General features: G+C 41.8%; 1 protein-coding gene and 1 pseudogene across 1 annotated transcript in view; both read right to left on the minus strand.

Annotated features, from left to right (window-relative positions):
* The window catches only part of LOC142160090 (uncharacterized), a 344815-nt pseudogene that overhangs the window by 187413 nt on the left and 131086 nt on the right, over positions 1 to 26316 (minus strand).
* The window catches only part of LOC142160653 (uncharacterized), a 36702-nt gene continuing 14461 nt past the window's right edge, over positions 4076 to 26316 (minus strand). The window contains 5 exon segments of the mRNA XM_075215514.1: positions 4076 to 7973; positions 11095 to 11238; positions 11736 to 11811; positions 21810 to 22762; positions 22765 to 23799. Of these exon segments, the coding sequence (XP_075071615.1) occupies positions 5524 to 7973; positions 11095 to 11238; positions 11736 to 11811; positions 21810 to 22762; positions 22765 to 23799 (4658 nt within the window). The 3' untranslated portion in view covers positions 4076 to 5523.

A 26316-nucleotide genomic window follows, 5' to 3' on the forward strand; every position in this document is an offset into this window, starting at 1 on the left:
CTAGTGAATACTTTAAAATACATTTAAAGTATACACTAGATGATATCTTGTACCTACAAGACTACACATAATATATCCTGGTACCTCAGATCTATGTTGGAGAGGATGTGGGGAGGTGGGCTCATTCTACTACATTTGGTGGACGTGTCCTAGTATTTTTAATTTATGGTCCCAGGTCGCTGACCTAATAACAAGAATTTTAGATATCGAGGTGTTGCCCGACCCAATGGTCATGCTGTTATGTTCTCGGGTCAAAGCCCTAAATAAACGGGGAAACAGACTTGAGCAACATATCTGTGCCGCTACCCCGCCTGCAGATAACGAAAGAATGGAAATCCTCCCACCCACCAAGCCTTCAAAGTGTAGTCTCTCGTGTGTGGTACATGGCCGCTATGGAATATATTACCAGTCTTCTTCACGACAAAATTCTAAACTTTCATAAGGTATGGGACTTTTGGTACTCTTACTATCAAGCAATTACGCCCGCCACTTGAAAAACTATTTTTCAGATATATTCATCAGGTTTACCCCTTCCCCTTTCCTCCCCCCTCCTTTACTCTTCTGTCTCTTTAAAAATAAGAAAAAGAAACACCAACGACACGGAGTTCCATAGTAGGAGAGTCCTTTATTGTTCATAGTTCGATCAGATCAATCTTTTTGTTCAATTTGCATCTTTATAGGTTAACTCACTGCTAACTCAAAAAATGTCTGCAATAATTTGTCTTATGTTTGGTTTTTACTTTCTATATTCTTACTGACATGTCTTGAGTCTTCTGCCTCAACAATTTTATTAACTACTGTTTGGAACACATGCTTTTGCAAAAATAAAGAGATTTAAAAAAATAAAATAAAAAGGCTGTAGTGTGGGAAACCCCCTAGGTTATAAATAGACCTTGCATCTTTCATATTTCATTATGCAGCATTTCTGCCTCCATAGAGGAACAAAGTTTGCATCGTCTTAATGGTTTATTTTTTTCCCAAGCCAGTCCCTGAGGATTATTTGGGGTTCTGCAAGCATCAAGAAAAGATTTTTTGCCTACAACCTGTGGAATATTTTTTGTGGATTGATTTTTATGGACATCTACAGGACTTTGGATGCATTTTTTTGGGCAGCTACAGGACCTGGGAGTAAATGTATCAAGGTCTGACTTTTTCAGCGTGTTAAAACCGTGGCAAATCGCAAAACCAGCTATTTTAGTCCAAAATCTCTCAAATGTATCAAGGTGCGATTTTTACCCTGATCTTCAAAATCGCTGGTCATCTCTGGCGCTTTGCTGCGATGTAAAACACTCCCGTGTTAGCTAACTCACCTGTGTTGTAGCAGCGAGTTGTATAAACACATCACTGTTACACTGTCCTGTCATATAGCCGGAGATCCGGCAGCTGTCAAAACTGTAAAAAATAGATAAAAGTAAAAAAAACAAAAACAAACGTTGGGTCCCCCTTCGATTCACTATTAACCCTAGTGCTGCCAGACTACTGCTGGTTCCATGAAAATCTGTGGAAAAATTTGCGTGGGGTGCCCCTGATTTTCACAGAACCAGCACTAGGCAAACCAGCCGGGGTTGAAGGCACTATAGCAGGAGGACACGTGGCAGCGGTCCACTGCCATAATGACAAACCAACACCAGGCTGTTCAGAGCTGGGCTGGATTCCCTAGAGAGTGGGTTCCCCTTCTAGGGACAACCAGCCCAGTGCTGAAAGCACTAGGGCTCTTCCTACACCCCTGGGCGGTGGGTGTAGGATAATAATGGCGATTAAAGTATAAAAAAACAGACATTTTGTTTTGTGGAACTACAAGTCCCAGCCAGCAAGGGTGCCATAAATAGTGTGGGCATGCTGCTACTTGTATAACTACAAGCATCAGCATACCCATGGCAGCCAGGGCATGTTGCCACTTGGAGAACCACAAGTGCCAACATGCCCTGACACCCAGGGCTGGCTGGGACCTGTAGTTCCACAAAACAAAATGTTAAATAAACCACCAAACCCTTGTTAACACCACATACATTTAATAAAAATAATAAATCCACAATAAAGACAGTGTTAATGTGTTATTTAAGGTTCAGGTTATAGTGTGTCATGTCTGGTATCATTTTAATCCCCTAGTCATCAGTAGTTGTCTGGTTCTTTCGACGAAGAGATCGCACATTGCATACTCTAGTTAGTGATGTTAGGGAATAAATACTTAAAGTTATACTGACTGTAATGTGTAAATGGACTAGCTTAAACTGGTTTCTGGGCGGGAGAATCATCTGGAATGTTGACCCTCAGCCTTAGAGGGAGTTGTTTGAACTAGCCTATGACCTGTTTACACTGGACCCACCTGAAGTCTGGACCTATAGAAGAAAGCCATGTCATCTGCATTGTTCTCTCTGTAACACTGAGTGTATGTAATATAACTGTACTCCCACTAGCTTCAGTCTACTTTGACCACAGTATTCTGGAGTGAAATACTGTTCACTGGTACCCGTGGGAGCGCAGCCGGCGCGGTATGTATTTATCTTTTGGTATTGGCTGTACTGTACTGTATTATAATCATGTATTGAATTGTTAAATTTTGCATCTGCTAAAATAAATTACTTTGTGCCTTGGAAACACAACACAATCGCTTGGGCAATGCTTATTTGAAAATGATAGAATTACTTTAATAGGCACAAGCCTATTGGATTGAAAATTTACAAGATTGAGTCCCTTACAGATGAAGAAAACAGATGTTGGTAAGTATATCTGGAGTTTTTCTATTATTAATAAAATAATATGGTATGAATGAGGTGTGTGGTAAATAACATTTTTATTTTGGGGCAATAAATGGCTCAGCGGGCCCTTGGTGTCAGGGCATGAGGGCCCTTGTGTTTCTAAAAGTGCCAGCATGCCCTGGCTGCCATGATTATGCTGGCACTTGTGGTTCTACAAGCACCGGCATGCCCAGACTCCTAATGGCAGCCTTTGCTTGCCAGAACCTATAGTTCCACAAACTAAAATAGTGTTTAAACTAAATACATTCACTTTATTACCCCACTCACCTCCCAGGGGTGTGGGAAGAGCCCTAGTTTTTTCAGGGTACCCCTAGGGTGGGGACGCATTTTTTTTTTTTGTATGAATTTTTGGGGAATCATTTGTGTTACTGGACTTTCTTGTCTGTTTGTTCCTATTTCTGTTCTGAGATACAAGATTATGCAGCAATATCAGAACTCCAGAATTGCCGGGGATCCAGGAAGAATCAGAACTCTACATCTGATATCCAGGCACTATTGATGACCCTAAATGTTGCCAGTGTTTATTTTCTTGTCTAAATTGCGCTCAAACTACAGCGAGTCTTTTGTGACCTGAAGGCCTTTTGCAACCACTAAACAATCCCTCTGGCCCATGGAAACCGATCTCTATGAACTTTATTACTGAATCTGAATCTATAACAATGATCTGTGTGGATGTAGACCATTCCCTACCATCAGCACCTCAAACTGCTCACATGTTCCTCAGACACATCTTCAGGTTGCACGGATGTCCAGAATCTCTGGTTTCTGACAGAGGACACAGTTGGAAGCTTCCTGTATGTCTGTGACTCTTATCACCCCCAAACAGCCAGAAAGAGTTGATCAACGCTTGCATCAGTGTTTACGAATCTATGTTGTATTCCCAAAATGATTTGGTTGAACTTCTTCCAACTGCTGAATTTACATATAATAACGCCATGCAGTTCCACTAAATGACAATTTTCACTAATTATGGGTATCATCCATGATCAATTCTTGCTGGCCTTTCAGGTGCTGCGGTACCAATGACCACAAGCCTCCATAGGAGATCACAAACCAATGGTTATTTATTAAGGACTAAAGCTTATTAATGCCAAATAAGATATAAACGTCAAGCACATACTTTGCTGCACCACTAAATATTAATTAAGTGGGGGATCCAGTGTGGTTGTCCCCTAAGAATCGTAATTTAGGATGTATATCACCCAAATTGGCTGATTGCTCATAGTTAGACCATCCTCTTCAGTGCTTAAACTTTATCTCCTTCTATGTGTAAGATTTTGTGTGATTCAGGTGAACAGAAGACTTCCAAGTACCAATTTGATTTCCAATCAACTTTATTGCAGCAATTAGGCATATGTCATCTCACAGCAAACACATAGACAATAATCATTGTGAGCTCTCAGTAGAACATGGTAGATGGTTGTCAGAGGTGAGTTGAGTACATTTATCCTTTAGAGACTGGCTGATCTCATCTTTACTACAAGTGTCTGACACTGATAAGAGCACCTGTGAGCTCGTCACGTGAGTATTTTACTTAGCAAACATGTTTTCCATACAAGCATATGACTCAGAAATTCCTAACATCCATATATTCATATTATGTAATCTCTAACCAAATCAAAATGACTTTCAAACCTATATAATCTAACATTATGCATCAGGTTCATCCTGTTATTTATGTATCACAATGATGAATTTATTTTGGATAAGGTATTGGATTCCAATGAACAAAAGTGATGTATCCTGTATTATTCCCGCTCTAGATTTCAAGCAAACTGTTCTCTACTTGAAACAGAAATCTAATCAGAGAGATAATGATCAAGATCAGTCCTGTGACGGTGGATCTTCAAGTCTAGCTTTACCGGGTTCACTCATTAAATCTCCACAGACGTCAGACAAATTGTTGTATTGGGCTTAGACTCAACTTCAATACTATAAACTTACATCATACCAACATTATTCATACACCTGGGGGTAAATGTATCAAGCCAAGTTTTCAACGCCAATCAGATTCTAGTTGTCATTTATTTAGTACATTCTACAAAATGACAGCTAGAATCCGATTGGTTGCTATAGGCAACATCTCCACTTTTCAAACCAGCCGGAAAACTCTGTTTGATACATTTACTCCCTCATGTTGGTTTCTCTAGTGCTTGTTTACAGGTCAACATGTGTGTATTCTATGAATAACCTGTAACAATATCCCACTCCACACCATGCCATTCATCCCAGAGAGCAGCCACATGGTTCGGGCAATTTGTTCCCCAACCAGGGTATATGGCATTCTCATCGATACAGTTTGCATGCAGGTTGCTTCTAGTGTGTACATCCTGCTCTGCATCAGTGATATATCCCGGTGAGAAGTTCGATATGGAGTAGGAGGCTGTCAAAGGAGGAACATATGGCTGCATGGAACGCTATTAGCATCTGTTGTCTCAGGTGAGTCCGAGGGAGGTGAGATTTTTTCCTCTTATAAAACAAGACCTATTATAGAGGGCTTTAAACAGTGTGACACACAAATACTTTGTTACATATTAATAAACATTTTCTAACTGATTCATGATGGTTTTCATTTAGACATATAAATACTACTTTTTAACAAGGCACATACAGGTAGGTGGTGGATTCTGTGTATACAGATATTTTACTTATACCCACATTCTTTTGTATAACTAGTGTTGATTCATTGTTAAATTAACTTCCATATTTACAGTATTTCTTTCCTCTGTGTCTTCTTCGATGTCTATTCACAGACAGGGGATCACTAAACCGTCTCTCGGTCACCACATACGTGAGGTTTCTCACCTGTATGGATTTTCTTATGCCTTGTGAGTTCTGATTTAGTAATAAAACACTTCTTACATTGAGAACATACATACGGCTTCTCTCCGGTGTGAATTCTTGCATGTGTATTAAGTGAGCTCTTGACACTAAAACTTTTCCCACATTCAGAGCATACGTACGGCTTCTCTCCTGTATGAGTTCTTTGATGTACGAGAAGTTGGTAATTGCTCTGAAAACTTTTCTTACATTCAGAGCACACATGTGGTATTTCTCCTGTATGAGTTCTCTCATGAATAACCAGATATGACTTATAGGTAAAAGATTTCCCACATTCACTGCACTCGTATGGTTTCTCGCCTGTATGAGTTCTCCTATGCGTAACGAGATAAGCCTTGCTAGTGAAGGATTTCCCACATTCAGAGCACACATAGGGATTTATTCCTGTGTGAATTCTCTCATGTTTGACAAAAGTTGTCCAACAAATAAAACGTTTCCCACAATCAGAGCAAACATACTGTTTCACTTCATTGTGGACTCTCTCATGTTTAGTAAGTGCGGACCTATAAAAAAAACACTTCCCACATTCAGAGCATACATATGGCTTCTCTCCGGTATGAATTCTTGAATGTACAACAAGTGAGTACTTGAGATTAAAACTTTTCCCACATTCAGAACATACGTACGGCTTCTCTCCTGTATGAATTCTTTGATGTTCGAGAAGTCGGTAATTGCTCTGAAAACCTTTCTTACATTCAGAGCACACATGTGGTTTTTCTCCTGTATGAGATCTCTTATGCATAACCAGGTACGAATTGTGAGTAAAAGATTTTCCACATTCAGGGCACACATATGGTTTCTCACCTGTATGAGTTCTCTCATGCAAAACAAGAAACGCCTTGGCAGTAAAAGATTTCCCACATTCAGAGCATGCATGTGGTTTTTCTCCTGTATGAGTTTTTTGATGTGCACTAAGGTTGGTAGTATTAGCGAAATATTTCCCACATTCAGAGCACTCAAATGGCTTCTCTCCTGTGTGAGTTCTTCGATGTAAAACAAGTTGGTAGTTGGAGGCAAAACATTTCCCACATTCAGAGCATGTATACATTCCTGTGTGAATTTTCTGATGTACAATAAGGGTTGACTTATTTTTACATTTTTTACCACATTCAAGACACATAAATTTATTTTTCTTCAATCTATTTTTGTGTGGAGTGTTATTTTGTGTATGATCGGTGGGTGTATAAATGTCAGTGTGTGTTAGGTTTCTTCTTTCACATGAAATTGGGTTCTCCTTACTAAGAGTAGATGCATACGGTGTACAATCTGTTGGTGGACAAACATCAGTGGCAGTGAAGTTTCCTCCTTCACATGAGAGTAATTCCTCTTTAATTTGAGTAGCTGGATATTGTGTATGATCTGTGGGTGTAGAAATATTGATGTTTGTGAGGTTTCTTTCTTCACATAAGACTGATTCCTCCTTAACAGGAGCAGCTGGATATTGTATAATATCTGTGGGTGTATAAATGTTAATGGGGTTTCCTTCCTCACAGGAAACTGGTTCATCCTTAATATGAGTAGATGTATATTGTGTATGATCTGTAGGTGTATAAATGTCATTGTCTGTGAGGTTTCCTCCATCACATGAAGCTGATTCCTCCTTAATATCAGTAGATGTATATTGTGTATGATCTGTGGGTGTATAAATGTCAGTGTCTCTGAGGTTTCCTCCATCACATGAGACTGATTCCTCCTTAATATCAGTAGATGTATATTGTGTATGATCTGTGGGTGTATAAATGTCAGTGTCTGTGAGGTTTCCTCCATCACATGAAGCTGATTCCTCCTTAATATGAGTAGATGTATATTGTGTATGATCTGTGGGTGTATAAATGTCAGTGTCTGTGAGGTTTCCTCCATCACATGAGACTGATTCCTCCTTAATATGAGTAGATGTATATTGTGTATGATCTGTGGGTGTATAAATGTCAGTGACTGTGAGGTTTCCTCCATCACATGAGGCTGATTCCTCCTTAATATGAGCAGATGTATATTGTGTATGATCTGTGGGTGTATAAATGTTAATGGGGTTTCCTCCATCACATGAAGCTGATTCCTCCTTAATATCAGTAGATGAATATTGTGTATGATCTGTGGGTGTATAAATGTCAGTATCTGTGAGGTTTCCTCCATCACATGATTCCTCCTTAATATCAGTAGATGTATATTGTGTATGATCTGTGGGTGTATAAGTGTCAGTGTCTGTCAGGCTTCCTCCTCCACATGAAGTCGATTCCTCTGTCAAATTTCTCACAGACTCTCTCGGCATCTCGCATGATATATGTATTTCCAGACATTTCTTTTTGTTTAGAGAATGAGGTGAACAGGTTGAATTGTGAAATGTAGCTTCAGTAGTATTGGCCTCATAAACATCTGTAGGAAACAAATTAACATAAACATATCAGTATATAAACAACACGTTTTCAGGAGAATATATAAGAGAAAGAGGAAAGACCGTAAAAGAAAACTAAGGGTAAATTCTCTAAAATTTCTAAAAAGAAAAAGTGGAGATATTACACATTGTAAAAGTTTTGCCAACTCTACCCCTAAGAGTAATAAAACATCCAACTTTTTTCAGAAACTATAAAAGTAAAGCTTAAAAGGATCAGTGATAAAGACCATGCTGGTACATTATTCTGACACAGCATATCAGTAAACGTGGCGCAGGCGAGGTCACCATGGGGGGGGGGGGGGGGTAACCTAGCATAGTGAGGTTTGTGCCACATGTAGCATGTCGCTAATGACGGGGACAGCAGCGCCATCTGCGGCGGAGCTTAGGTTTAGTGCCATCGTCTATGTAAGCCACACTTGGGGGACCAGAGTCTGGTTTCCCTGCAATTTGGAGAGGGGCACCCATATTGAGATGCTAGGGACCGGGAGGTAGGAGGGAGGTCCCACACCCCTGGCACAAGGTGAAAACATGGCGGATGCCCCAAGGTCACAAGTGAAGGTGACTCCATTAGGGTGTTTAAAGACTGTCATATAAAGGATAAACAGAATTAACTCCTGCAAGACCCCCCCCCCCCCCCCCACACCCGGTCTGTAGATAACATTCATAGTGATCACTGCTAGTACAAATACATTTCTATATGTCCAGTAGTTTTAACAAGACGCAAGGGGGTTAAAGAGGGGGATTGGATTCAGAGTACTACTAAGCAGCCAACACCCAGATAGTTTTAGGTTCAGTTGGAACATTGAAAGTTGTGTCCAACAAATCACCCTGATTTCACAGAGTGTTATCAAAGGCTCCTCTGATCAAGACATTTCTCACCAATGACGTTGTTCCACAGCTAAGCATTTATTCATCTTATATGTATCTTTCATAAGAAACGTTTGTATTATCCTTTTTACAATTTTCGTCTGTCGATCATTGTAATTTCAATTTTAATCTTGTGACACCCCCACATTCAGATAGGCACCTGCAGATGGGAGGTGCGTGGCAGAGGTCACAAGGCAATGGAAAAGCCCCATTACATAGGGGCAGTAACAGATGTGGCAGAGACAAGAGGGGAATCCCCACCATCAGGGGTACCCCAAAAGTGGACCACCAGAAGTATGTGAGAGAGAGAGAGGTGTTCCCCATAATTTGGGGGAGCTCAACATGTTAAACTGTAAGTAATAAGAGCCAGGGTAAACGGACACAGCAAGGTATTAACAAGGGATCCCCACCTTTAGTGGTAAGATCGCCACAGCAGACCCAGGTTGGCCCTACAGGGAGAAAGGCAGAGTCTGAGAGCGCCATCCACCAGGTACCCCATGAAGTAGCCTGCTTTGGAAAGACCCCCATACCACGAGGAGGGGTCGCTGCACGGTGCAGCGTGGCTATTTGGGAAGTGCGCCTGGTATGGAGACGGGACTGCAGAGGAGTCCCCGGAGAGTGGGATGGAGATCCTGAGGATCTGTAATTGTCCGTCTGCATGCCTGCAACTTGGCGAGATGTAATATTTTGAAGAGCACGGGGTGATGCACCTACGGTCTGTGTCTGGCACCGGCTGGTATGTAATTTGCTGTCAGCTTATAAGTTCTGTACAGGAGTGAGACGGAATAAGGCGATAGCACTAACATCTGCTGAAAAAAATGTGCAGGAGGAGAAGGCGTTTTAGAACCATAAGTTTTTCTGTGCTGGAGGGAGAGAGGTTAAATAGAAATTATGTTTGATTTAAACTAAGATGGCCTGGCACACAACATTATTGTTGTTTCACCAAGTACACACTAGTGTCCACTGCACATCATGACTGTGTTAAACACCCATGTATTCAAACATTTTGGTGCCTGATTGAATTATGGGGCTGGGCTACCTGCTGACAACATCTGTATAAAAGGAGCTCTGTTTTACCATGTAATGTATAATTTTCCATCTGAACATCTGGATGATCTCCAGTACCACAAACTGGTGTGTAATAGTCCTTGTCAGGACTCCTGCACTGCTTAATGATGCTAACTGCGACTAATACCCGCTGTATACTGTGACCAACAGATAAAAGCTTACACTCTAATCCAGTGTTTCCCAAACTTTTGCAGTTCGCGGCACCCTTAGAGTCTCCATAATTTTTTCAAGGCACCCCTCCAAAATAATTACTGAGCAGTCCTGTTTTAGAGGTAGTTGGCTCAAAAAAAATGTAATAAGTATTTAGGTCAGGACAGAAATACTTATTTAGTTGTATGCAAAAATGCCCCCTCTACATCCAGACACTCTGCCCCCTCTGCATCCAGGCACACTGCCCCCCTCCTCTGGCCTCTGTCACGCTCCCTCTCCTCTGCCCTCTGTCTTACTGTCCCTCTCCTCTGCCCTCTGTCCCCCTCCTCTGCCCTCTGTCACACTGTCCCCCTCCTCTGGCCTCTGTCACACTGTCCCCCTCTCCTCTGCTACGCTCCCTCTCACTCTGTCCCTTTTGCCACGGGACAGAGTCATAGCGACAAGCTGCGTGAGAGAGAAGGAGAATGCTGCGCGGATTGGTGAGTTTATGTTTTGTTTTTTCTGGCTTTCCCGTGGCACCCCTGTGACAGCACCGCGGCACCCCTGGGAGCCGTGGCGCACACTTTGGGAACCGCTGCTCTAATCCGTTCCCCGGCTGTCCTGTATTGATCCCAGCATCTCTGTGTCAACGCTATAGTCCGCATCCCAGCAGTCCTGATCCATAGTAAGCGGCCAGAAGGCACCAGACAGCACTCAGCAAAGAGGTACTGCAGCAGCTATACCAACTAAATATATACAAAACCAGGTGCGCCAAGGAAACCAACCGTAGCAAATAAGAGTTTTAAAATAAAAGAAGGTGGGCTTCGTCTAAAATGTTAATAGTATTTTATTATAACCAATATAAATAATAATAAAAAAACCTCAAATAAACCTCCAACAGTGGAATAATATAAAAACTACCTCTAAAACAGGATATCTTTGCATATGATATTGTGCATGTCTACAAATGCAGGAATAACAATAAAATTTAAATGGTAAATGTTTATAATAGGGTCTTCAATCTGGAGACTAACTTACAGATGTTCTTGTAAGAAACAAAGCGTGTGGCCAGTACACTTTGTAAACAAATAATCAAAGACCTGAATATGGTGGATAAACCAAGATAACAATAGTGATGGAAATCAGTCAACAGATGACCATCAAGAGTGTAAATCGAGGAGTCTCACCCAGAAACAGCGGCACCTGTAATGACAAAACGGATAGGAAAGGTCATGATGGCGTTTGGAACCTCCCCTGTAAGAACCACTCCATGCGACCTTTTATGGGTTTGCGAATGGAATTTATTGTCCAGACAACTTTAGGAGCATTCTCACTATTACTAATATAAATGTTTCCATATGTCTGCTAAAATACACCTATTAGCCTAATTTATACTTTACATTTTTTTATTATCCAAGTCCTCTGACTTGTGACTTATTTAGAGGGGAACACAGATGTATGAGCAACCACACACAAGGAAACAGAGGAATGAGCGAGCCCTGTTCACACCTCAATTTCTCATTGTTAGTAATATTATACATTTCAAACTACTGCAACATATAATTGAGCAACGTGCAGGTCAGTGAGTCCACCTCTAACCACACGGCATATCCATAGTCACACCTCATGGACACATGTCCTATATATACTAACATTACTGTGATTAAACCTCCTCTTACCAGGTGATGAGAGGGGCCGGTGATTGTTCATCATGTCCTTGTACAAATATTTCTGTCCTTCTAAATACTCCCAATCCTGTATGAAGAAACCAATGGTCACGTTCTCAAACCTTATAGGAACCTAACTAATACAACAACAGTCATCACCTAGACACATCCCTGGTGTTACTGTATAATGTCCCATCCTAGCAGTCACCTCTATCGCCAGGAGAAACACGATCTCGTTGGCGAGTCCTCAGCAAACTGAGAAACGGAGGAGGATAGTATATCCGGATGATAATGATACTGAAAGTATGAATGTTGGGAGGTATGTAGTAGCTGCCTGGGGCTCCAGTCTCATGTTCATCTCATAACACCCTCTGCCATATATATATATATATATATATATATATATATATATATATATATATATATATATATACACACATATACACAGCCTCGTATCCACAATATATAACCCAATAACCAGCATAACAGCCGTCTTACCAACCAGAGACCACGATAACACATGTATGTATGATATGGGGGTTATTATTATGTAGATGAGAGGGGATTGCACAATGAGATATGAAGAGGAATAAGTCAGTTCTCAGCACACTAATAGTATATATACATACAGTCCTGATCACACACTGTGCAGCCTTTCAATAGTAAAAGAAAACAAATTCACACCATAAGTTATCTCCTCTTATTCTCGTGTGAGGGAAGGTGAATCCAACCACAAATACATACAGTACTGGGCTCATCTTATAAAGCCTCACGTCCAGCACATACATCCCTATATACACACAGTCAGCACTACACACACATACACACAGCGTCGGCATTACACCCCCACACACACACACACACACACACACAGTGTCGGCATTACACACACACACACACACACACACACACACACACACACAGCGTCGGCATTACACCCACACACACCCACACACAGCGTCGGCATTACACCCACACACACAGTGTCGGCATTACACCCACACACACCCACACACAGCGTCGGCATTATACCCACACACACAGTGTCGGCATTACACCCACACACACACACACAGTGTCGGCATTACACCCACACACACAGTGTCGGCATTACACCCACACACACACACACAGTGTCGGCATTACACACACACACACACACACACACACAGCGTCGGCATTACACCCACACACACACACACAGTGTCGGCATTACACACACACACACACACACACACACAGCGTCGGCATTACACCCACACAGTGTCGGCATTACACACACACACACACACAGCGTCGGCATTACACCCACACACACCCACACACAGCGTCGGCATTACACCCACACACACCCACACACAGCGTCGGCATTACACCCACACACACACACAGTGTCGGCATTACACCCACACACACACACACAGCGTCGGCATTACACCCACACACACACAGTGTCGGCATTACACACACACACACACACAGCGTCGGCATTACACACACACACAGCGTCGGCATTACACCCACACACACCCACACACAGCGTCGGCATTACACCCACACACACAGCGTCGGCATTACACCCACACACACCCACACACAGCGTCGGCATTACACCCACACACACACCCACACACAGCGTCGGCATTACACCCACACACACACACACAGCGTCGGCATTACACACACACAGCGTCGGCATTACACCCACACACACACAGTGTTGGCATTACACCCACACACACACACCCACACACAACGTCGGCATTATACCCACACACACACACAGTGTCGGCATTACACCCACACACACACACAGTGTCGGCATTACACCCACACACACACACACAGTGTCGGCATTACACCCACACACACACACACACAGCGTCGGCATTACACACACACACACACAGTGTCGGCATTACACACACACACACACACAGCGTCGGCATTACACCCACACACACACAGTGTTGGCATTACACACACACACACACACACACACAGTGTCGGCATTACACCCACACACACACACACACACACAGCGTCGGCATTACACCCACACACACACAGTGTTGGCATTACACACACACACACACACACAGTGTCGGCATTACACACACACACACACACACAGCGTCGGCATTACACCCACACACACACAGTGTTGGCATTACACACACACACACACACACAGTGTCGGCATTACACACACACACACACACAGCGTCGGCATTACACCCACACACACACAGTGTCGGCATTACACCCACACACACACAGTGTTGGCATTACACCCACACACACACAGTGTCGGCATTACACCCACACACACACAGTGTTGGCATTACACACACACACACACACACAGTGTCGGCATTACACACACACACACACACAGCGTCGGCATTACACCCACACACACACAGTGTCGGCATTACACCCACACACACACAGTGTCGGCATTACACCCACACACACACAGTGTCGGCATTACACCCACACACACACAGTGTCGGCATTACACCCACACACACACAGTGTTGGCATTACACCCACATACACACAGCGTCGGCATTACACCCACACACACATACACACAGTCGGCATTACACCCACATACAGTGTCGGCATTACACCCACACACACACAGTGTTGGCATTACACACACACACAGTGTCGGCATTACACCCACACACACACAGTGTTGGCATTACACACACACACAGTGTCGGCATTACACCCACACACACACAGTGTTGGCATTACACACACACACAGTGTCGGCATTACACCCACACACACACAGTGTCGGCATTACACCCACACACACACAGTGTCGGCATTACACCCACACACACACAGTGTTGGCATTACACCCACATACACACAGCGTCGGCATTACACCCACATACGCACAGTGTCGGCATTACACCCACATACACACAGTGTCGGCATTACACCCACACACACACAGTGTCGGCATTACACCCACACACACACAGTGTCGGCATTACACCCACACACACACAGTGTTGGCATTACACCCACATACACACAGCGTCGGCATTACACCCTCATACGCACAGTGTCGGCATTACACCCACATACACACAGTGTCGGCATTACACCCACATACACACGATGTTACAGCCCCATACATTATAATATTAATAACAATAATATTAGAGAGAACAAGAACAATAAGAGACATGTTACCTGGAGTAACACAGCTCCTGTAAATCTGTGTACAGCGGGTGTTTCTGGGAGACTGATGTCAGGAGAACAGGACACGGACCACAAGAAAATGGCCGCCACTGTATAGTACTTACATCTACTGCGATATGCAGCTCGTGTATTGGTATACAAGAAAATGGCCTCATCTGCTTCAGTTGAATAACAATCCCACTGGTTCTTATACACCACGTGACTAGCAGTAACCAATGATACGCTCTGTATAGACATATAACACATCCGGCGGCCATCTTGTTTGCGTCATGATATACAGTAATCTGCTTAGTCACTCTATCGCCCTCTGGTGGCCACTGTACATAAACACAATACAGCTGTGCACACAGTGGCCGCCAGTCTCCTGCACTGAGCACAGGGAGGTCTGTCTCTATCCGCAGTGTATCACTTACTGACATATAACGTGGGGGAGATGTGGCGGCCATTTTCTCGTTTACCAAATCTGTAGCAATATGTCCATTGGTTAGCGGCCATTTTTCTGTGGTCCTTAGTGTGTTATCTGACATTAGACTCCCAGAATCCAGTGTTTTGCGACTAAATCCCCTTCAGTGCAGGTACCTGGTACATTGTATGGGAAATAGGAATATAAGACAGTACAGGTGTGGCCAAGAGCTGGCTAAATCCTGAGGATGGTATTATCAGTACTAAATAACATGACAATGGATAGTATTATATGTGCATTGTGTCTTGAATTTGTTTCCAAATCACCAGAAAAAAATAATAATATTTATTTAGCCATTTATTTTTTATTGATAAAATGTTCTTATTGGGACAACCTTTTAAGAGTTAATTTCTCTTGTGGTGACTCAATGATCCATATGGATGTGTAGAGATCTAAAAACAAGATAATTTTAGAGAGAGAAATAAAGAAACTGAAGATACAGGGTCATGAATTGGAAGTAACAGCAAGAAATGCAAACTGAAAGGTCCACTCATAGTAAAGGATAATGTGTAGATATCAGCCCATGAGAAAAGTTATTTACAATTATTATTTTATGCTAGAACCTTAATGCACATCAGCATACATTAGACGTATATAAAGAGCCCCCTCTCCCGCTCTATTCACAGAACTTGTTTTCACCAGCAGACAATTATAGTTACCAGCTCACTTGTTTGGTGTTACTTAGTATTCTCTGGGGCATATTCAATTCAGTCTGGTGTATATAGATTTGCTTACAGGAGTTGACTATTATACTTGTATGCTTTGTAGTGGATGCTTTAGGTTATGTTTTAATCATACTTGCCCACTCTCCCGGATTGTCTGGGAGACTCCCTAATTCTGCATAGATCTCCCGGATTGGTTTTCCCGCATCCTGCCACTTCCCAGTGAAGTGGACAAGATGGGGACCTCCTTGATGTGAGTCACGGCAAACCGTGTACTGTAGGCTTTGCCACCTGGGTCATATTGACGCGGCTGCATAAATGTATTGTTGGGGGCAGTATCAAAATGACACGATTCCCTGCCTCCCATCCGTCCTCACACTTAACCACCCCTCCAGGATATGTTCATATTTTAGTGTTAACATTTTAAGTTAAAAAGTACTTGGACATACCCATGGTGTATATTTTGCTCAAGGGTTACATTATTAACCACAATGTGTCCGGTGACTCCCCAGTCATTGTCTCCTGTCCATGTACTAGGATACCGCATCCCTATCCTTAATCCTACTGGAACCACACTCAAGAAGGGCACTGGAAGTAGGTATAGGAATTATCATAACAAGAGCGCAGAATGGTGAACAATGTAAGTAAGGCAGACAAGAGGAGGAATGATTCTGAGGATGCTCTATCACAGTAAAATCTTATATAATCAATGGTGTGCTTGTCTGTCCAGTTATGCATTCAGATACCCCGGCACCGATTGGGATGAAAGCAATGCGAGATGGTCCAGTTGGCTCCTGTCCAGGTTTTAGGGAGGTTAGGGTCCCAGTCGGACCTCCTGTTGGTGTACGCTGGGCAGAACTTTTACCTGGCGAGCCTGTTCTGGGCCTTCCACTAGATGGATTTCAATGACATTTAATATAAAAACAAAAACGACACTGGGCAGCCACCTAATGGGTGTGTTGGAAGACCTGCTAAGCTCCTAATTATTTTGAAATGGTTGAGAGTTACATTCAATTCATTGAAAAATTAATAGCTTGAAGATTTAAACCCAGGCAACGGCTGGTACTTCAGCAAGTAATTAATAAAACAGGATCTTTATTCTTAAGATTATTTGCTGAATTATCTTTCTTTCATTGCCACAGATTTTGTCTCTCAGCAGTTATTGTGGAGGGCACAACGTGCAATGAAAATAAGAGTGCACCACATTTGTGCACGGCAAATTTAGATTCACACACACCTAACTTAAAATTACCTGGACTGAATAAAGATGTAGTTAGTGGCACACTGTACAACTAAGCGCTGGTGGGATTATGATGGATCAATTGCAAATCACATTACAAGTTACTTCTTGTTGATTTATGTGCAAAACTAAGTTTATTATGCAGGGATCAGATGTGGTGTAATAGACGTGGTGCTAGATGCATTTTTTATCCAAAATTTGGACATTTTTAACTCAGAACAACTGTGAATATATAATGATTGTCAGGCTAAAAAGAAATATAGGCATTCAATAAAAAATCCTAATAGTGGAGATGTTGCCAATCAGATTATAGCTGTCATTTTGTAGACTATACTAAATAAAAGGATAACTAGAATCTGATTGGTTGCTATAGGCAAAACTGCACCAGCGAGCCAATCAGTGCGGATATGGCTTAAAAGTTTAATTCACTTGCAAACATGCAGTCAGCCAGTTTCTATTGGTCGGAGCTTTGGGCCCTTCCAAAATTGATGGACCATTGATTGGGTCCAGCACCCCCAATTACCTTAGAAATTGTGAAAAAAATGGCAGCTTATAGGGCAGCAAAATATTATATAGACTGCAGAGTGAGCAGCATGCGGACTGTTCAATAGCTCCCGCTACGCTGGAGTGGCCTCCACAGGAGATTAGGAGACAGCAATGTGAAAGTTCACTATTACAATTAAAATATGAAATAAGATTTTTTTTGTCTGCACCATGTAGTTGTCCCTGTGTAGAATAGAAAGTATTATATATAGTAATGATGCTTGTAATACCCTTCACACAACAGGAGAAATGCTCCATGTGTGATGTTTGTTTGTAACGATACAATGATATTAATTGTAAAAATAATAACACAAAAAAACAATCTTTCTCTCTCCCTCCCACCATCTCTCCCCCCCTCTCTACCCCCTCCATTATCTCTCTGTAACACCCCGTTGGAGTGGTGGGACTATAATGCAAGCACACTTCCTTTTCTTCAATGCAGCTTTTCCCCCTTCCTTGCAATTCTGATTAGATTGGTAGGAGAATGAATATGAGTGACAGAGGTGCAATGGTACTGGTAGGGCTTATTCGCTTCCAACTCAATAACCAACAGCACAAACCTTTTGGTCTTGCAAGGTTCCAGCATCCTTTCAACATTTTGTTAAGGATGTATTGCAGGATGTCCTTGTTTTCAGCGTATCCTCCACAAAATCGTTCTGTGGAATTTTCTTGTTAAAAAATAAAAAGGCTGCAGTGTGGGAAACCCCCAGGTTATAAATAGACCTTGCGTCTTTCAGATTTCATTATGCAGCAGTTCTACCTCCATAGAGGAACAAAGTTTGCATCGTCTTAATGGTTTATTTTTTTTCCAAGCCAGTTCCTGAGGATTATTTCGGGTTATGCAAGCATCAAGAAAAGATTTTTTGCCCACAACCTGTGGAATATTTTTTGGGGTTGATTTTTATGGATATCTACAGGATATTGGATGCATTTTTTTGGTCAGCTACAGAACCTGAAATGTTTTGGGCTTTATTATGAACACAAGCCTATTTGATTTAAAATTTACAAGATTGAGTCCCTTACAGATGAAGAAAACAGTTGTTGGTAAGTATATCTGAGTTTTTTTTTTATTATTAATAAAATAATGTTGTATGAATGAGGTGTGTGGTTTATTTAAATTTTATTTTGGGGCAATACATGGCTCATCAAGCCCTTGGTGTCAGGGCAAGCTGGCACTTGTGGTTCTAAAAGTGCCAGCATGCCCAGACTCTTAATGGCAGCCTTTGCTTCCCGGAACCTATAGTTCCACAAACTAAAAGAGTGTTAAAGTGAATGAATTTAGTTTAATTACCGCACACTCACTGTCCAGGGTGTGGGAAGAGCCCTAGTTCGTTCAGGATACCCCTAGGGTGGGGAAGCATTTTTTTTTTTTTTTTTTTTTAAGACCCCAACTTCCTATGGAATCCAGCCCCGTGCTGACCAGTCAGTATGGCAGGGGGGGCCCTGGAAGCACAATGGTTAAAATCGTTAGGAGGGGATACACCATACTTTATAAAATTAATTAAAAGCAGGTAGGTCCGGCATCCAGGCTGCTACAGGAGCTGAAAGGTACATACGTATTCTGCAGAGTCCTATGTACTACAGCAGAGCGGGAAAATACACCCGTAGTCAAGGAAGGTGTCTTGAGAACCTATTTTTGTGGAGTTTTACTACTGCATGCAGCTATGTGCCTTAATGATTCAGGCCCCATGTATGAATTTTTTGGGAACAATTTGTGTTACTAGACTTTCTTGTCTGTTTGTTCCTACTTCTGTTCTGTGATACAAGATTATGCAGCAATATCAGAACTCCAGAATTGCCGGGGATCCAGGAAGAATCAGAACTCTACATCTGATATCCAGGCACTATTGATGACCCTAAATGTTGCCAGTGTTTATTCTCTTGTCTAAATTGCGTCAAACTACAGCGAGTCTTTTGTGACCTGAAGGCCTTTTGCAAACACAACACAATCCCTCTGGCCCATGGAAACCGATCTCTATAGACTTTATTACTGAATCTGAATCTATAAGAATGATCTGTGTGGATGTAGACCATTCTCTACCATCAGCACCTCAAACTGCTCACATGTTCCTCAGACACATCTTCAGGTTGCACGGATGTCCAGAATCTCTGGTTTCTGACAGAGGACACAGTTGGAAGCTTCCTGTATGTCTGTGAATCTTATCACCCCAAACAGCCAGAAAGAGTTGATCAACGTTTGCATCAGTGTTTATGAATTTATGTTGTATTCCCAAAATGATTTGGTTGAACTTCTTCCAACTGCTGAATTTACATATAATAACGCCATGCAGTTCCACTAAATGACAATTTTCACTAATTATGGGTATCATCCATGATCACTTCTTGCTGGCCTTTCAGGTGCTGCGGTACCAATGACCACAAGCCTCCATAGGAGATCACAAACCAATGGTTATTTATTAAGGACTAAAGCTTATTAATGCCAAATAAGATATAAACGTCAAGCACATACTTTGCTGCCCCACTAAATATTAATTAAGTGGGGGATCCAGTATCCTAAGAATCGTAATTTAGGATGTATATCACCCAAATTGGCTGATTGCTCATAGTTAGACCATCCTCTTCAGTGCTTAAACTTTATCTCCTTCTATGTGTAAGATTTTGTGTGATTCAGGTGAACAGAAGACTTCCAAGTACCAATATGATTTCCAATCAACTTTATTGCAGCAATTAATTAAGCAATTAATGTCATCTCACAGCAAACACATAGACAATAATAATTGTGAGCTCTCAGTAGAACATGGTAGATGGTTGTCAAGAGTCAGAGGTGAGTAGAGTATGACTTTCAAACCTATATAATCTAACATTATGCATCAGGTTCACCCTGTTATTTATGTATCACAATGATGAATTTATTTTGGATAAGGTATTGGATTCCAATGAACAAAAGTGATGTATCCTGTATTATTCCCGCTCTAGATTTCAAGCAAACTGTTCTCTACTTGAAACGGAAATCTAATCAGAGAGATAATGATCAAGATCAGTCCTGTGACGGTGGATGTTCAAGTCTAGCTTTACCGGGTTCACTCATTAAATCTCCACAGACGTCAGACAAATTGTTGTATTGGGCTTAGACTCAACTTCAATACTATAAACTTACATCATACCAACATTATTCATACACCTGGGGGTAAATGTATCAAGCTGAGTTTTCTGGCGTGTTTGAAACACCAATCAGATTCTAGTTGTCATTTATTTAGTACATTTTACAAAATGACAGCTAGAATTCGATTGGTTGCTATAGGCAACATCTCCACTTTTCAAACCAGCCGGAAAACTGTTTGATACATTTACTCCCTGATGTTCGTTTCTCTAGTGCTTGTTTACAGGTCAACATGTGTGTATTCTACGAATAACCTGTAACAATATCCCACTCCACACCATGCCATTCATCCCAGAGAGCAGCCACATGGTTCGGGCAATTTGTTCCCCAACCAGGGTATATGGCATTCTCATCGATACAGTTTGCATGCAGGTTGCTTCTACTGTGGACATCCAGCCCTGCATCAGTGATATATCCCGGTGAGAAGTTTGATATGGAGTAGGAGGCTGTCAAAGGAGGAACATATGGCTGCATGGAACGCCATTAGCATCTCTTGTCTGGGGTGAGTCGGAGGAGGTGAGATTTCGTCCTCTTATAAAACAAGACCTATTATAGAGGGCTTTAAACAGTGTGACACACAAATACTTTGTTACATATTAATAAACATTTTCTAACTGATTCATGATGGTTTTCATTTAGACATATAAATACTACTTTTTAACAAGGCACATACAGGTAGGTGGTGGATTCTGTGTATACAGATATTTTACTTATACCCACATTCTTTTGTATAACTAGTGTTGATTCATTGTTAAATTAACTTCCATATTTACAGTATTTCTTTCCTCTGTGTCTTCTTCGATGTCTATTCACAGACAAGGGATTACTAAACCGTCTCTCGGTCACCACATACGTGAGGTTTCTCACCTGTATGGATTTTCTTATGCCTTGTGAGTTCTGATTTAGTAATAAAACACTTCTTACATTCAGAACATACATACGGCTTCTCTCCGGTGTGAATCCTTGCATGTGAATTAAGTGAGCTCTTGACACTAAAACTTTTCCCACATTCAGAGCATACGTATGGCTTCTCTCCTGTATGAGTTCTTTGATGTACGAGAAGTTGATAATTGTTCGGAAAACTTTTCTTACATTCAGAGCACACATGTGGTATTTCTCCTGTATGAGTTCTCTCATGAATAACCAGATATGACTTATAGGTAAAAGATTTCCCACATTCACTGCACTCGTATGGTTTCTCGCCTGTATGAGTTCTCCTATGCGTAACGAGATAAGCCTTGCTAGTGAAGGATTTCCCACATTCAGAGCACACATAGGGATTTATTCCTGTGTGAATTCTCTCATGTTTGACAAAGGTTGTCCAACATATAAAACGTTTCCCACAATCAGAGCAAACATACTGTTTCTCTTCATTGTGGACTCTCTCATGTTTAGTAAGTGCGGACCTATTAAAAAAACACTTCCCACATTCAGAGCATACATATGGCTTCTCTCCGGTATGAATTCTTGAATGTACAACAAGTGCGTACTTGACATTAAAACCTTTCCCACATTCAGAACATACGTACGGCTTCTCTCCTGTATGAATTCTTTGATGTTCGAGAAGTCGGCAATTGCTCCGAAAACTTTTCTTACATTCAGAGCACACATGTGGTTTTTCTCCTGTATGAGATCTCTTATGCAAAACAAGACACGCCTTGGCAGTAAAAGATTTCCCACATTCAGAGCACGCATATGGTTTCTCGCCTGTATGAGTTCTCTCATGCAAAACAAGACACGCCTTGGCAGTAAAAGATTTCCCACATTCAGAGCATGCATGTGGTTTTCTCCTGTATGAGTTTTTTGATGTGCACTAAGGTTGGGCGTATTAGCAAAACATTTCCCACATTCAGAGCACTCAAATGGCTTCTCTCCTGTGTGAGTTCTTCGATGTACAACAAGGTGGAAGTTGGAGGCAAAACATTTTCCACATTCAGAGCATCTATACATTCCTGTGTGAATTTTCTGATGTGCAATAAGGGCTAACTTTTTACTACATTTTTTACCACATTCAAGGCACATAAATGTATTTTTCTTCAATTTATTTTTGTGTGGAGTGTTATTTTGTGTATGATCGGTGGGTGTATAAATGTCAGTGTGTTTTAGGTGTCTTCTTTCACATAAAAATGGGTTTTCCTTACTAAGAGTAGATGCATACGGTGTACAATCTGTTGGTGGACAAACATCAGTGGCAGTGAAGTTTCCTCCTTCACATGAGAGTAATTCCTCTTTAATTTGAGTAGCTGGATATTGTGTATGATCTGTGGGTGTATAAATGTTAATGGGGTTTTCTTCCTCACAGGAAACTGGTTTATCCTTAATTTGAGTAGCTGGATATTGTGTATGATCTGTGGGTGTATAAATGTCAGTATCTGTGAGGTTTCCTCCATCACATGAGGCTGATTCCTCCTTAATATCAGTAGATGTATATTGTGTATGATCTGTGGGTGTATAAATGTCAGTATCTGTGAGGTTTCCTCCATCACATGAGGCTGATTCCTCCTTAATATCAGTAGATGTATATTGTGTATGATCTGTGGGTATATAAATGTCAGTGTCTGTGAGGTTTCCTCCATCACATGAGACTGATTCCTCCTTAATATCAGTAGATGTATATTGTGTATGATCTGTGGGTGTATAAATGTCAGTGTCTGTCAGGCTTCCTCCTCCACATGAAGTTGATTCCTCTGTCAAATTTCTCACAGACTCTCTCGGCATCTCGCATGATATATGTATTTCCAGACATTTCTTTTTGTTTAGAGAATGAGGTGAACAGGTTGAATTGTGAAATGTAGCTTCAGTAGTATTGGCCTCATAAACATCTGTAGGAAACAAATTAACAGAAACATATCAGTATATAAACAACATGTTTTCAGGAGAATATATAAGAGAAAGAGGAAAGACAGTAAAAGAAAACTAAGGGTAAATTCTCAAACATTTCTAAAAAGAAAAAGTGGAGATATTACACATTGTAAAAGTTTTACCAACTCTACCCCTAAGAGTAATAAAACATCCAACTTTTTGCAGAAACTATAAAAGTAAAGCTTAAAAGGATCAGTGATAAAGACCATGCTGGTACATTATTCTGACACAGCATATCAGTAAACGTGGCGCAGGCGAGGTCACCATTGGCGGGGGGGGGGGGGGGGTATCCTAGCATAGTGATGTTTGTGCCTCATGTAGCATGTCGCTAATGACGGGGACAGCAGCGCCATCCGGGGCGAGCTTAGGTTTAGTGCCATCGTCTATGTAAGCCACACTTGGGGGACCAGAGTCTGGTTTCCTTGCAATTTGGAGAGAGGCACCCATATTGAGATGCTGGGAACCAGGAGGTAGGAGGGAGGTCCCAGACCCCTGGCACAAGATGGAATTGTGGCAGATGCCCCAAGGTCACAAGTGAAGGCGACTCCATTAAGGTGTCTAAAGACCGATATAAAGGGTTAACATAATTGACTAAGATCGCCACAGCAGACCCAGGTTGGCACTACAGGGAGAGTCTGAGAGCGCCATCCACCAGGTACCCCATGAAGTAGCCTGCCTTTTAAAGACCCTCATACCATGAGGAGGGGTCGCTGCGCGGTGCAGCGTGGCTATTTGGGAAGTGCGCCTGGTATGGAGACGGGACTGCAGAGGAGTCCCCGGAGAGTGGGATGGAGATCCTGAGGATCTGTAATTGTCCGTCTGCATGCCTGCAACTTGGTGAGATGTAATATTTTGAAGAGCACGGGGTGATGCACCTACGGTCTGTGTCTGGGGAACTACTGCTCCCAGCAGAACCGGCTGGTTTGTAATTTGCTGTCAGTTTATAAGTTCTGTGCAGGAGTGAGACGGAATAAGGCGATAGCACTAACATCTGCAGGAGGAGAAGGCGTTTTAGAACCATACGTTTTTCTGTGCTGGAGGAGAGAGGTTAAATAGAGATTAAGTTTGGTTTAAACTAAGATGGCCTGGCACACAACATTATTGTTGTTTCACCAAGTACACACTAGTGTCCACTGCACATCATGACTGTGTTAAACACCCATGTATTCGGGGGGGGGGATCCTCTGGTATTGGTTGCCTGTATCCACCAGCTAGGCAGGACAGGACGTAGCGCATATAGCTGCAGCTATGGCTACCAGGGGCACCCTTCAGATTTGAAAGATCTACATAACATTGTGGCTAATATAAAGTATCTTGATTATCGGTTATGGAAGAAACTCTGTGTGGCTGGATCACATAGGAATAACTGATTGTAGATACTTATTTTAATTAAGGGTGCAAGGTACCGCTGTATATCATTGCAAATGTACTGATATTTTTTTTACATTGTGTGTATTTCGGTATAGGAAATGTATTGATTTCTAATGTATTATGCCAGGTTAGAGGAAGTCTGTATTGCTGAAAGCAGGAACTGCTAAATAAGTCTTTTCATCTCACAAGTGACAAAGACCTGCCTTAGCCAGAAGGGACAGCAGGAGTTCATTATCTGTTGTCACGTCTTGTTAGAGGGACAGGAAACCTCCTAACAATGTAGACAGCAAATCTGAGGCAGTCATAGGCTGATGTGAAAGTTAAACTGTGTTAAATGCAAGATAGACGAACTACATAAATGATGCAACAAGCAGTTAATTTAGGAAATTTATGTAATTTTTGTTGAAATTGTGTTAACTCCACATCTAGAGAAATATCACATTCTGATGTAAAACTACCTGATGTAATATCAAACGTTCTGGTGCCTGATTGAATTATGGGGCTGGGCTACCCGCTGACAACAACAACATCTGTATAAAAGGAGCTCTGTTTTACCATGTAATGTATCATTTTCCACCGGCTGTATCCTGTGACCAACAGATAAGAGCTTACACTCTAATCCGCTCCCCGGCTGTCCTGTATTGAACGCATCTCTGTGTCAACGCTCTGCCCGCTACCCAGCAGTCCTGATCCATAGTAAGCGGTCAGGAGGCACCAGCCAGCCCACAGGAAAGAGGCGCTGCAGCAGCTATACCAACTAAATATATACAAAACCAGGTGCGCCAAGAAACCAAAACGTAGTAAATAAGTGTATTACAATAAAAGAAGGTGGGCTTTGTCTAAAGTGAAAATAGTATTTTATTATAACCAATATAAATAACAATACAAAAAAACTCAAATAACCCTCTAACAGTGGAATAATATAAAAACTACCCTCTAAAAGAGGAAATCCGTGCATATGATATTGTGCATGTCTGCAGATGCAGAAATAACAATAACATTTAAATTGTAAACATTTATAATAGGGTCTTCAATCTGAAGACTAACTTACAGATGTTCTTGTAAGAAACAGAGCGTGTGGCCAGTACACTTTGTAAACAAATAAT

Source organism: Mixophyes fleayi, chromosome 6 (assembly GCF_038048845.1).
Source record: "Mixophyes fleayi isolate aMixFle1 chromosome 6, aMixFle1.hap1, whole genome shotgun sequence".
In the NCBI taxonomy this organism is placed as follows: domain Eukaryota; kingdom Metazoa; phylum Chordata; class Amphibia; order Anura; family Limnodynastidae; genus Mixophyes; species Mixophyes fleayi.